This window comes from Elgaria multicarinata, chromosome 5, assembly GCF_023053635.1.
Source record: "Elgaria multicarinata webbii isolate HBS135686 ecotype San Diego chromosome 5, rElgMul1.1.pri, whole genome shotgun sequence".
Taxonomy (NCBI): Eukaryota; Metazoa; Chordata; class Lepidosauria; order Squamata; family Anguidae; genus Elgaria; species Elgaria multicarinata.
In genome coordinates this window covers 95,887,708-95,900,310 of record NC_086175.1, presented here as the reverse complement: position 1 = coordinate 95,900,310, position 12,603 = coordinate 95,887,708, and the positions used below count along the sequence as shown (strand labels likewise).

The following is a 12,603-nucleotide window of genomic DNA, read 5'->3' as shown; positions in this document are numbered from 1 at the left end:
TCTTCAGAAGTTTCCCATATAATCTTAAGAATCAAGAGCTTTGGTACTGAGAACCACTCTGTTTTTACTTACCAAATACTCGATATTTTTTATTGGAGAGCCTTGTTTCACCTACTCTTAACTTAAAGACGTATGGCTCTATTCTTTTTTCTTTTTCTTTTTTTTAAAGCTCTCACAGTGCGATAAATGACATGATATAATCTATGTCAACTGCGAGCCAATTCATACTGTCAATTTTTAAATTTCATTTCCAATCCATGTAGCCATTTCCCCCTGCTAGTCATGTGATTGGCTAGTATAAGTACCAACTGTTGGCCCATATGCAATGAGTTTGTGCAATTCTTGAGTGCAAGGCAGCAATTTGTGCTCTTGGTGGCTGATCCACACTATCAATTCACTATGAATCCATTCAAGTCCCTATGCAGACTGTAAAAGAATCAATTGGGATATAAATTGTTGTTGTTGTTGTTAAAAGGCAGCTAAAAAAATAAAGCTTCAGTTTATTGAAAAAAATGCATCTGATTTGTCTGTAGCAGTGTAAATTTGCAAACTCCAGTATTTCCATGATCTATGCCTCTGACTTCCCATACTACTCCAGTCTGCTCTTCTGTATAAGCCATGCCACACATTACACAGTAGTGTTCCCACCAACTGTACATTAATCAGGAAACTATAGGCAATCCTAGCTCCCTGGCATGTATGCTGCATAATATAGGCAAACATATGTCTGTTACATTCATAGATGTACAAGTAATGCATTTCATGGGTGTACCTTTAAAGCATTATGCCTATGGCTGCAATTGATCTTGGCCTGTTCTGAGCCAGCGAAAACATTGAGTGATGTACCGACTGTTTCAATCAATAGAAACGACAATCTCTCTGCTTCCCACAGAGAAGTTATGAGGGAATTACATTTAGAGCGGAGAGAATTTCATATATCATGAGTTGGTATATTTACTCAACATCTCTTCTAAGCTTTGATCTAGGAATTAAAGTAACAAAGTCATTCCACTTACCGCTGTCAGCGCTAATATAATTTTCAAACAGGCTTGCAAGAAGTTTGTTGGAAGACTTTTGAAAAGTGCCCACCACAGTTTCATTGAGTGGGTCTTTGTTTTTCTCAAGCCAACCAACGATATTATAAGGGACCTAGAGAGAGGGGGGGGGTGGGGGATAGATGACAGATCAAATAAAAAATTGAGGGGAGGGGAGGGAGAGGAAAAGAGACAAGTGGAGATTAAATGATCAGATCCATTTTTTTCTTTTTACCTTGCACCCATTTCATACCTTGGTTTGACCTATGACAGATTTCATTCGCTCATTCAGCAGCAATTATCCCTCTCAGCCTCTTTGGGCTTTTCTACATGAGGCTTTTAACCCAGCACTTTACCTAGGCTTCTAGATTCTTTGTGGGATTAAGATCAGCTCCTTTACAAGTCTTTTCTCTCTCTCTGCCTTTCTATATGTTCCACTACTCAACGACTAGGTGGCACTGTGGTATAGTGGACTTGCAGAAATACACAAGGGTTTTGTGCCACCATTCACAGAAATACTAAACTACTTAGACTGAGTCAAACCATTGGTCCATCAAGTTTAGCAATATTTGCATTGGCTGGTCGTACCTCTCCTGGGTTTCAGATAGGAAACTTTCTCAGCCCCAACTGGAGATATTGAAGACTGAGACCTTTTGTTTGCAAAGTATGTGCTCCACCACTGAGCTATGGTCCTTCTTTATAAGGCTCCTTTTCCTATTATCATAAGTTTAAAGACAAACCTAGAAAATATAACAGCAAATTCTACGGTACGGTGGAAGTGATTGATACATATATGCTGAATTCCAAGGCATATGCTTCTAAGGCACAGAATTGTGTCCAAACCATTTCCAACACAATCAGAGTCTTCACCCCAAGAAAACTTTCCCAAAGGCCCAGCGTGGCTTTCTTCTCTTGCCATATGAACCACTGCACTTCATTACTCCATGGCATTTCATTCCAGCAGGGTTCCAATCTACAAGGCTAATGGGGAATTTCCGGGGTGCCCATATCTACAAAAGCCATAAACTTACCACTCCAGCATAGTGCAGGAGTTCAAAATGTGCTTCGTACTTCCTTTTTTTATCAGGCCTGGGTTTCTGCAGGTTGGGTGACTTGCCAAGATGGTTGTCATAGAGCTTAGCTTTGAAGGTCATGTCTGTAGCCTTTGGGAACATGCATTCCTCTTCAAGGATAGACAAGATGCCCAAGGGCTGTTCATAAAAATAGGAGGACAAATGTTAGGATTTTGTTTTCCAAGAATATCATTTGGCTTAGCGTAAATGAATACCACATGTGGGGATTTATTTTTATTTTTTTGCCAAAGCCATCAATATATTACTTTTTTAGGCTGCTATCAGACCTGGTGACACAGTGTGAAAATGTTACATTTTATACTGATTGCTGACATAATATTAATGCTTTGGTTTTCAAAATGCTTTGATGGGCTGACTTCTCTCTCTCTCTCTCTCTCTCTCTCTCTCTCTCTCTCTCTGTGAATCAGTCAGAAACCAACATGCCATTATTATAGCTCGGGTCTGTACAACTTCTGACCCAGAAAGCTGAACACCAGCTATTATCGTGGCATGCCAAGTCATTGACATTTCCCCTGTTTTTGCAGTCCTGAACAGGCAGAAAGGAAAAACTGGGGCGTGTTTGTATTGAGAGGTGTCTTGGGCTACATTTGGCTCACCGGGTCAAAAGCTATGCAGGCTTCTTATAGCTAATGAGACCTGTCAAGGAGATTGATTTCTAATGGCTATCAGTTTGGGAAAGAGCACGTGCTTATTTTGGATGTGGCTGGCAAACCTCTGAGCATGGTCCAATAATATGGAATATGGACAAAGTAATATTTATTTATTTATTTATTTATTACATTTTTATACCGCCCAATAGCCAGAGCTCTCTGGGCGATTCACAAAAATAAACATATCTTCACTGGAAACACCAAGAAATAAACACTACTGAGCACACTGCTATGGTTCAATAGTAGCAGCAGCATTAATAGTAGTAGTAGTACAAGAAAAAATATTTTCTAAAGGGTATTGTTTATTCCTTCAAGAAGCTCAAGGAGGCAAACATGGTTCTCTTCCTTCATTTTATCCTCACAAGAATGTTGTGAGACAGGGGGCTCATCTACACCAAGCAAGATATTCCACTATGAAAGCGGTATGAAAGCGGTATATAAAAGGCAGGAGCCACACTACTGCTTTATAGCGGTATTGAAGTGCACATCTACACCAAACAGGATATAATAATATGAAAGCAGTATGAAAGCGGTATGTGGCATGTGTCAAGGTCTCCAACAGTTGTCAGTGCACTTCAGTACCACTAGAAAGAAGTAGTGTGGCTCCTGCCTTTTATAAACTGCTTTTATACCACTTTCATAGTGGAATATCCTGCTTGGTGTAGATGAGCCCAGGGTAAGCTCAAAGACCATGACTGGCCTCAGATCAAGCAATAGGCTACACTGCTGAGCAGTAACCTGAGCCTCTCAGGGCCTTGCCTGTCACTCTAATCCAGGGTTGTTGAACCTCTCTCAGCCCGAGGGCCGAATTCCATCTTGGAGAACATTTCAGGTGTTCTAATGGTGGGTGGGATTGAAGGCAAAATGGCTGGGACAAAATGCAAAAGGAGAAGGGCCAAAGTTACCAAAAATACCAGTTCCTTTTAAATTAAAGATCTTACTACCAGTAACTAAGCCTTAGAAGGGGCATTTCAACCTTTTAGAATGAGGAAAAAAGCTGCACAAAAGTGGAAAACCACCGAACAATTGGTGCTTAGAGGAAAGGAGCAGGGGATCTGAGACTTTTCTGAGGGTTGGATTCTACACCCCTTCTCTAGCCACTACATCAAACTGACTTTGTGGTGAGCCTTTCCTACCATGGAATAGGAGCTTTGACAAAACAATCCATACCTTTTCAATGAGATCAATGCAGGCCTGCAAATCCAATCCAAAGTCAATGAATACCCATTCAATGCCTTCCTTTTTGTACTCTTCTTGCTCCAGGACAAACATGTGGTGATTGAAAAATTGTTGCAATTTTTCATTGGTGAAGTTGATGCAAAGTTGCTCAAAGCTGTTAAACTATTATGGGGAGGGGGGGGAGAGAAGTGATCAAAGACTGTTAGAGCACTACGACAATGGAACCAGTTACCTAGGAAGGTTGTGAGTTCTCCCACACTAGAGGCATTCAAAATGCAGCTGGGCAACCATCTGTCAAGTATGCTTTAGGGTGGATTCTTGCATTGAGCAGGGGGTTGGACTTGATGGCCTTATAGGCCCCTTCCAACTCTACTATTCTATGATTCTATGAAATTCAGTTTGCATAACATCGCACAGAGGAGTTATGGCAAATATGTCTATTGCCAGTATATGGACTGAATTCCTTTAAGAGTAGCTTCTGTTTAAATGTGCAGCACACGACTGCTTAATTTTTAGATTTGGATAAGACTGAGGACAGCTGAATTAATTACCAAAGTGTGCCAAGGACAATTATGCAAGCATATTTCCCAAAGCTCTGAACCAGACAAAGCTAGTGCTGCTTAATTCTCATTAATACTAATATCAAATGTGGTTTTCAATAGGAATTAACCCCAACTAACTTGTCCTGGATTCAGGCTCAAGTATTTTCATTATGCAAGTTTGCTGTCATAAGTCAAAGATGTTCAGTTCTCCAATGGTTAAGGAGCTGATGCAGAGATAGGAGTGGGCATTTGATTTGCAAAGGAAGGACAAGATCACAACTCTAGTTACAATTTCTTACTTTCCATGGGATGCGCCCTTAACAATGGTATATATTCTGACTTGTCCACACAGTTCTTGCCTGATAAATTGAGTGAGCTCCAGGATATGGATAAAGGGACCCTTTCAGCAAATGCAATCTTCTAACTAAAACATATGATTAAAAAACCTATTACTTTAAGCCACGCTGTTGCTTCTATGGATAGGTTTAGAATCAATTACTCACATCAAAGATCTCAAAGCCAGCAATGTCCAGCACCCCAATGAAGAACTGTCTTGGTAACTTAGTGTCCAAGGTCTTATTGATGCGGGTAACCAGCCACTTGAACATTCTGTCATATACTGCCTTGGACAAGGCACCAACCGAATAGCTAACCTGCAGCCGAGATGGGAAACAATGACTGGATAAATCATCAAGAATGCAATGAACGTCACCATCTCAAGATGGCTGGCGATTGTCCCTTTGAGCATCCAAATTCCCCTCTTTAAACTGTCTGGGCGTAAACCTACAATGCAATTATATACCTAAAGCTGAGATGTGGTGTGGTCCAGTACAAAGAATGGTGGTCCTGAGATTCTTGGTTCAACCCACCATATGACTTTGATAAAATTACAGTTAGTTCCCAATCTATAAAATAGCATTGTGTGAAATCCTTCTCTTCTCCAAGCAAGACATTTCTTGGCTGAACTGAAATTTGCCCAGTTCCTTGAGTATTCTGATAGTTTATTGCTTTCTCAATTCTCCAGTGTAATCAAGGACTTGGCCACTGCAATGCATCCATTAATAATAACTGCAGAGAGCCATAGGTTTTGCAGACGCAACTCTGCATAAACCATCTTTTTCGCACAGATGTAGTGGATTTTGGTGCAGATGCCAGGGAATTTTCTAAGCAGGATTCATGGTTACCAGGGCTACAAAGTTTTTTCCCCCCAACCCACATTCATTTTTGTTTTACCAAAGTCCAAATCATGACTTGTTTCACAATATCATTGTGGGATTAAGCAAAATAAATGTCAGAAAGATTTTGTGCATTTAAAATCAATTAAGCCTGTGGATTTACTTGAAACTACGCCCTGTTGAGTTCAATGGGACTTATTACTGGTTGGGATTGTATTGAAGAAATGCAAAATAAATAACAATAATAATTACCTCTGGAGACGGCATTTCTGCGCCTGACATTATTTGTGGCTCGCACCCACAGAGCATAGAGCTTGAAGCTATGAGTGTCAGTCAGCTACCACTGTTCAGCCCACAGGGTGTAGGACCCTCCAATAGCTGATTGGGAAGACGTGCCCCCCCTCCACCAGTACAGCCCTGGGCTGCTTTCTTTTCTGAATGTAGGGTGACCATGTGAAAAGGAGGACAGGGCTCCTATATCTTTAACAGTTGTATAGAAAAGGGAATTTCAGTGAGTGTCATTTGTTTGTATGCAGCACCTAGTGAAATTCCCTCTTCTTCACAACAGTTAGCTGCAGGAGCCCTGCCCTCTTTTGTATCTGGTCACTCTAGTATAGCTCCAGCAGGTTTAACAGTTTTGATGAAGAGGGAATTTCACCAGGTACTGAAGGCATACAGAGGACATCTGCTGAAATTCCTTTTTCTATCCAGCTGTTAAAGATACAGGAGCCCTGTCCTGGTTTCATGTGGTCACCCTATGAATGAAGAGTAGCAGCTTGATGCTACTCTTGACTTGATGTCAATCACAACAGAAAGCTGGCAGCAGGACTTCCACAGTCAGCATGTGACTGGGCATTAGTTGCTGGCAGACTGAGGGAAGGCTTGCAGGGATCTACATAAGGCCTCTCACCATGTGGCCTGGCTTTAGACTGTGGGTGTATACTGCTAGGTTGGATGCTGCATCCACTGGCCTGCACAGTCAGGTGCTGGCCATGGAGTCCCTGGCCAGGTACTGAGCGGTATTGGAAATAGAGCCCTTGGATCAGTGAAATCAGTGTGCATGGAGTGAATACCATGCTGGACAATATGGCCTAAACACCTCCTCACCTGTTCTACACTTTGGCCTTTCGTCACATACTCATTTCCAACTTTCACTCTAGGATGCACCAAACCCTTAATCATATCAGAAGAGTTAACTCCCATCAGGTAAGCAGCTTTGTCAGCACCTGGAAGAGAGAGATGGAATTTCAAATGATGGATTGATTTGGGATTGAATTGATAAAAATCTATAGGTTGCTCTGTTTTTAATCTAGGACAGATTCGACCAATATTTAGAACACTGAAGCATGAAAATGACTCCAAACTCTACCATATAAAACACGACTTTAAAACAATATTAATTAAATTATAATCCCAGCTAACATCCACACTGTACAGAATGTTATATTTTATACAACATTTAATACACTAAAAACACCTTGGATCAACAGATTATAGCTCCTTCCTAAAAGCACTTCGTTTCATCTCCAGCATCTGTTCTGGAACTACTGCTACTACCATGTTTTGACATTTTCTTATCCCCAAAAGAATAATCTGAGCATTGTGCAGAAAACAGATCTCAGTGGAATGACAATGGTGAAAGAACGAGGACAAGACAGGGTCCGACCAAGGATGATTGAGGAAGAGGGTTAAAACAAAAATGATCAAGGGGCTGGAACAACACACACACCATAAGGAAAAGTTACATTTAGGAATGTTTAGCTTAGAAAAAATTTGAATACAGGGAGAAGTGACAGAGGTGCCCAATAGAATGTATGGTGTGGAGAAAGTGGATAGGCAGATGTTTGTCTCCCCCACTCATAATACTAGAACCTGGGTCATTCCATGAAAATGAATGATGAGAGAGTCAGAACAGATAACATGAAGTGCTTAACTACCATAAGTTGTAGTGATTGCCACCAGTTTGGATGGCTTTAAAATGAGATTGGACAAATTCATGCAGGATGAGGCTAACAATGGCTACTGGTTATGATGCCTATATATTACTTTCAGTATCACAGGCAGTATGCTTCTGTATATCAGTCGCTGGGGAACACAAGTGGGATGGTGTTATTGCACTCATATCCTACTTATGTAGGGTGACCGTATGAAAACAAGGACAGGGCTCCTGTATCTTTAACAGTTGAATAGAAAAGGGAATTTCAGCAGGTGTTATTTGTATGCATGCAGCACCTGATAAATTCCCTCGTCATCACAACAGTTAAAGCTGCGGAAAACCTGCCCTCTTTTTATCTGGTCATTCTAGTATAGCTCCTGCAGCTTTAACTGTTGTGGTGAAGAGGGAATTTCACCAGAGCTGCATGCATACAAATGACACCTGCTGAAATTCCCTTTTCTATACAACTGTTAAAGATACAGGAGCCCTGTCCTCCTTTCCATATGTTCACCCTATACTTGTGGGCTTCCCAGAGGCAGTTGCTTGATCACTGTGTGAACAGAATGCTGGACTAGATAAGCCTTTGGCTGATCCACCATGACTCCTTATGTTCTTCCATTAGAGTTAACTGGTGCCGAAAGTACAGAATAAGTGACATTCTGGTGGTCCAAAGAAAGGTTTGATTATTTATATGTGGCATCCACACAAATAGATTTTGACTTCCATGTAAGGCTGTCAGAGAAATCCACAATGGAATGAAATGAGTTCAGATTTCTATGAATCTGACCCACTCATTCTACAGTGGCTTTTCATGAGCCACATGGTTTCTGTGAATTTTATGCAAATGTAATTGTAGAAAAATACATCAAATAAAAAGTGGCTGAAAATTTGCAATTCCCCCAAAGGCTAAAGCATGAAAATAGGTATGGATTCAGAGGGGAAACTGTGAATTTTCACAAGTGTGAATTTGCACAAAGGCATATTTACACATATTTGGGAAATCGAGAAAAAATCTGATTCCGTCGATGAGTAGATAATGGACTCAAAGGCACCTGACAATCTGTGAAATGCAGGTGGAACAGATCTTACAAAATCCATTTGTCCCTACTCCTATGTGATCAACAATTAAAAAATAAATCAGTCTTGCAGTCTAACATAAGACATGTAAAATGGTGAGTGAACAGACAGGGAAATGCTTACTTTCAGTGCCATCAGCCTCAGCCTGCTCCTCCCTAGGTCTCTGTTTAAATTTCATGTTTCCAAAGTGCATAATAGCACCTGTGAGTTTGTAGGCACCATATTTTTCATCTGGAACAAAGCCCAAAATATCCATGGCTTGCTGTGGAAAGTAAAAAAGAACAGGACATTTTGTCACTTGCCTCTGAAACAACATGCGGCTTTATTTTCTAGAGCTCTCTCACTGCACGGTTGGTGTTTGTGCTTGTATATTGGTATTGATCTTTCAAAACAGAAACTAGTGGAACGAGAAGCGTCTATTATTTATTTTTAACCTCCCCTATTCCCCAAATGTACAGAGTAGTTAACAGCATGAAAAACCCATTACGAAAAATGTAAATGATTTAAAATAAGCATAAAATTAAGCAAACTCCCATCCAGAAGACTTTCTGGTGAATCTCTGGTGATTCTTAGGAAGAATGAAATGCTATAGCTGGGGAACAATAGGCCAGAATACCTCTGTATGTGCCCGTACCTCTCATATTTGCTATACGCAGGAAACTATCAGGGGGTTACTTAAGGTCAACCACGGTGATTGCAATGAGCAAGATGTGATCTTTATATATACCGTAATTACAGCAAAGTGGAGTATTTATACCTGATGTGTTCTTATAAAGAAGAGATGATCGCAAACATTCTGTCAGTTATGGAAGATCAAGATTTAAGAATGATTAAAGCTGATATGTGGTGACTTGGATTTATTGTTTCCTTCTCACAATATCTGGACACGTGTATAGCATTGAGAATGGTTTCCCGCTGCATCCAAAATGTAAACCTGCAGGCTCTTAGGCTGTGTCTGCACATTCCTACTGACAAAGAATGCAATCCTATGAAGATAGTATTCAATGCAGGGTGTCTGGACCATGGAGATGGTTTTGCCTCCACTTTCCAGCCAGCCTGGATTCCTGCTACATGGGCAATTTTGCCCATCTAGCTGTGGCACTTGGGAGGGGAAAGGCAGGAGGCTGGGATGGCCATAAGAAATGTCGTATAGCCAATACCGCATCTTTGTCCCTCTCCACCCTGGGAATGCCCCTTTTCCCCATCTCCACACTCCGTTTCTGAGTGCAGAAATGTAACCAGAACTGTGCTGGCTATGAGGGGGAGGAGCAAGGACTTCAGTTTCTGGGCTTCGAGATCAGGGCCCTGTTTCTGACCTCAGAGCCCAGAAACTGAACAATCCCATGCCCTCCCCCTCATGCTGTCTGGGGGACATGATTGTTCCCTTAACATGAGAAGTAAAATTCCACTACAAAGAATGTCCCATGTTAAGACTATTTGGCATAATGAAAATTGCCCTGGTCCTTTATCTGCTCAGCTACCCTCTACTGTGGTGCAAATTCCATGGTTTGGGTGAGCACTGGGTCAAATATACTGCCATAAAGTCAGCAAAAACGAAAGCCATCACTCAGAAGAAATTCCATAGCAGATTTATGCCCCTTACCATACATATTTAATAAAACTGAAAATCTTACATCAGTTGCCATCAATTCTTCCCCATCATCTAAATTGTCCACAGTAACTACACCTTGCGAGCAGATGTGGTAGTCATATGGGTTTGTTGACACCAGTAGCATGTCTGCAATTGAAGAAAAGTTAAAACAGCACTCCTCTTCAGATCTGGTTTATTGCTAAGTATATCTCATCAGTCAAAATGCAGCAGAGGTGCAATGCAAACCTGTTAGAAGGAATTATGCCCATGCAGATGTGTAGAGCTTCCGTTTCTAAATTATATTACCTACCATGCAATCCTATATATGTCTACTCAGAAGTAAATCCCATTGCGCTCAATGGAGCTTACTCCCAAGTAAATGGATGCAGGATTGTAGGATTGTAATACTGGTGCTGAACGTAAGAGGCTTCTGGGAGGTTCAAAAAGCACATTTGCACTTTGTAACATGGTTTATGCTGTTGGTATCCAGTTTGATGAACCAAAGAAGATGAGAAACAGTTACAAAATCACCCAGCTCTGATGCACATCTTTCCACACTAGACCTTTGTCTGTAGCACAGGGATGGGGGACATGTGGTCCTCCAGACCTTGTTGTCCTGCAACTCCCATCATCGTTGCCTATGTTGGCTAGGTCCGATAAGAGTTACAGTCCAAAAACATCTGGAGGACCACAAGTTCCTCACCCCTGCTGTAGTGTTAATTCACTTCTGACCCCATGCAGCGTTAACAGAGAGCCCGGATCCCAAGCCGAGTTGAAACTGCAAATTAACTATATTTTTGTGCTAAGATAATCACATCTCTTTGCACAGTGCTGCCTAATGACTCTTGTACTTAGAGAACTTGCTCCGCATGGTCCACAGCCCTATTTGTCGCCATAGTACCACAGGTGGCCCTGCCTGCTGCTCCTTCCTCCGCCACCCTTGATAAAGGATGCTGGTACAGGCCCCCACAAAGCATAAGTCATCCCAAAAGCTCTGAGCTGATCCCATGCAGAGAAGCAATTCAATGACAAAGTCAGGCCAATTAGCCGAAAAGCAGGACAAAAGTCAGGTTTAGAAAATGTGTTAAGCCAACAGGACATGTGTTCAAAGATAGGGACTGTCCTATAAAACATACTGCTGGTATTTTACCTCAACCCATTCTGCAATGGGACAGTTTGTGAACAATGGAGGATGACTGTATGAAAAGGAGGTCAGGGCTCATATCTTTAACAGTTAAAAAGAAAAGGGAATTTCAGCAGGTGTCATTTCTATGCATGCAGCACCTGGTAAAATTCCCTCTTAATCACAACATGTAAAGCTGCAGGAGCCCTGCCCTCTTGACCAGATACAAAAGAGTGCAGGGCTCCTGCAGCTTTAACTGTTTGATAAAGTGGGAATTTCACCAGGTGCTTCATGCATAGAATTGACACCTGTTGAAATTTCCTTTTCAATATAAAGATACAGAAGTCCTGTCCTCCTTTTCATAAGAACTAGCAGTCTGGCAGCAGACCACCAGATGTCCATCACTGGGAAATCTGGCCCTTTGGGGGCTCGCTGGATTTCTGTGGTGTCCCTGGCTCAGCTTGCATTTGCAAGCCAAGCCATGGGGCTTCCGCGAAATCTGGGAACGTTTTTCAGTGTGTGTGTTTTTGTTTGGGTAAATAGAAATTTGTGCAATTTATTTATTTATTACATTTCTATACTGCCCAATAAAAGCTCAACCAGATAAAAACAGCAGCAATGCAAAATTACTAATTTAAAACACCAAGTTAAAATTTATTTATAGACTGTTAAAATGCTGGGAGAATAAAAAGGTCTTCACCTGGCATCTAAAAGCATATAATGTAGGTGCCAAGCGAACCTCCTTAGGGAGCTCATTCGACAGCCGGGGTGCCACAGCAGAGAAGGCCCGCCTCTTGGTGGCCACCTGCCTCACTTCCTTTGGCAGGGGCTTGCAGAGAAGGATTCCTGAGGATGACCTCAGGGTCCGGGCAGGTACATATGGGAGGAGGCGTTCCTTATACAAATTGCACTTGAAATGTGCACAAATTTCTATTTATGACCCACCCACCCCCAAATCCACAAGTTGGCCTGACTTAATGCAGATCAAGTCAGGCCAGCTCAGGGGAAAACAAGCCAAAATCCAATCCAGGGGGCTGAGCTGATGAATGCTTAGCAAGCTCCACCCCTGGGATGGATTCCTCTGACATCCTTAGCAGGGACTGGAAGGTTGAAACATATAACACTGATTCTGGCCCACTTGCACTGGCTACTTCTACATTTCTGAGCCTAATTTAAGGTGCTGACTTTGACCTATGAAGCCT

The 12,603-nt window shown here is 41.7% G+C and overlaps 1 protein-coding gene across 1 annotated transcript in view; it reads right to left on the bottom strand.

Annotated features, from left to right (window-relative positions):
* MYH15 (myosin heavy chain 15) overlaps positions 1 to 12,603 on the bottom strand; it is a 93,660-nt gene that overhangs the window by 58,267 nt on the left and 22,790 nt on the right. The window contains exons 10-16 of the mRNA XM_063126846.1: positions 10,322 to 10,425; positions 8,811 to 8,949; positions 6,782 to 6,900; positions 5,003 to 5,152; positions 3,949 to 4,119; positions 2,066 to 2,245; positions 1,017 to 1,149 (exon numbers count right to left, since the gene is read on the bottom strand). Coding sequence (XP_062982916.1) covers positions 1,017 to 1,149; positions 2,066 to 2,245; positions 3,949 to 4,119; positions 5,003 to 5,152; positions 6,782 to 6,900; positions 8,811 to 8,949; positions 10,322 to 10,425 — 996 coding nt within the window. The remainder of the gene's footprint in view (positions 1 to 1,016; positions 1,150 to 2,065; positions 2,246 to 3,948; positions 4,120 to 5,002; positions 5,153 to 6,781; positions 6,901 to 8,810; positions 8,950 to 10,321; positions 10,426 to 12,603) is intronic.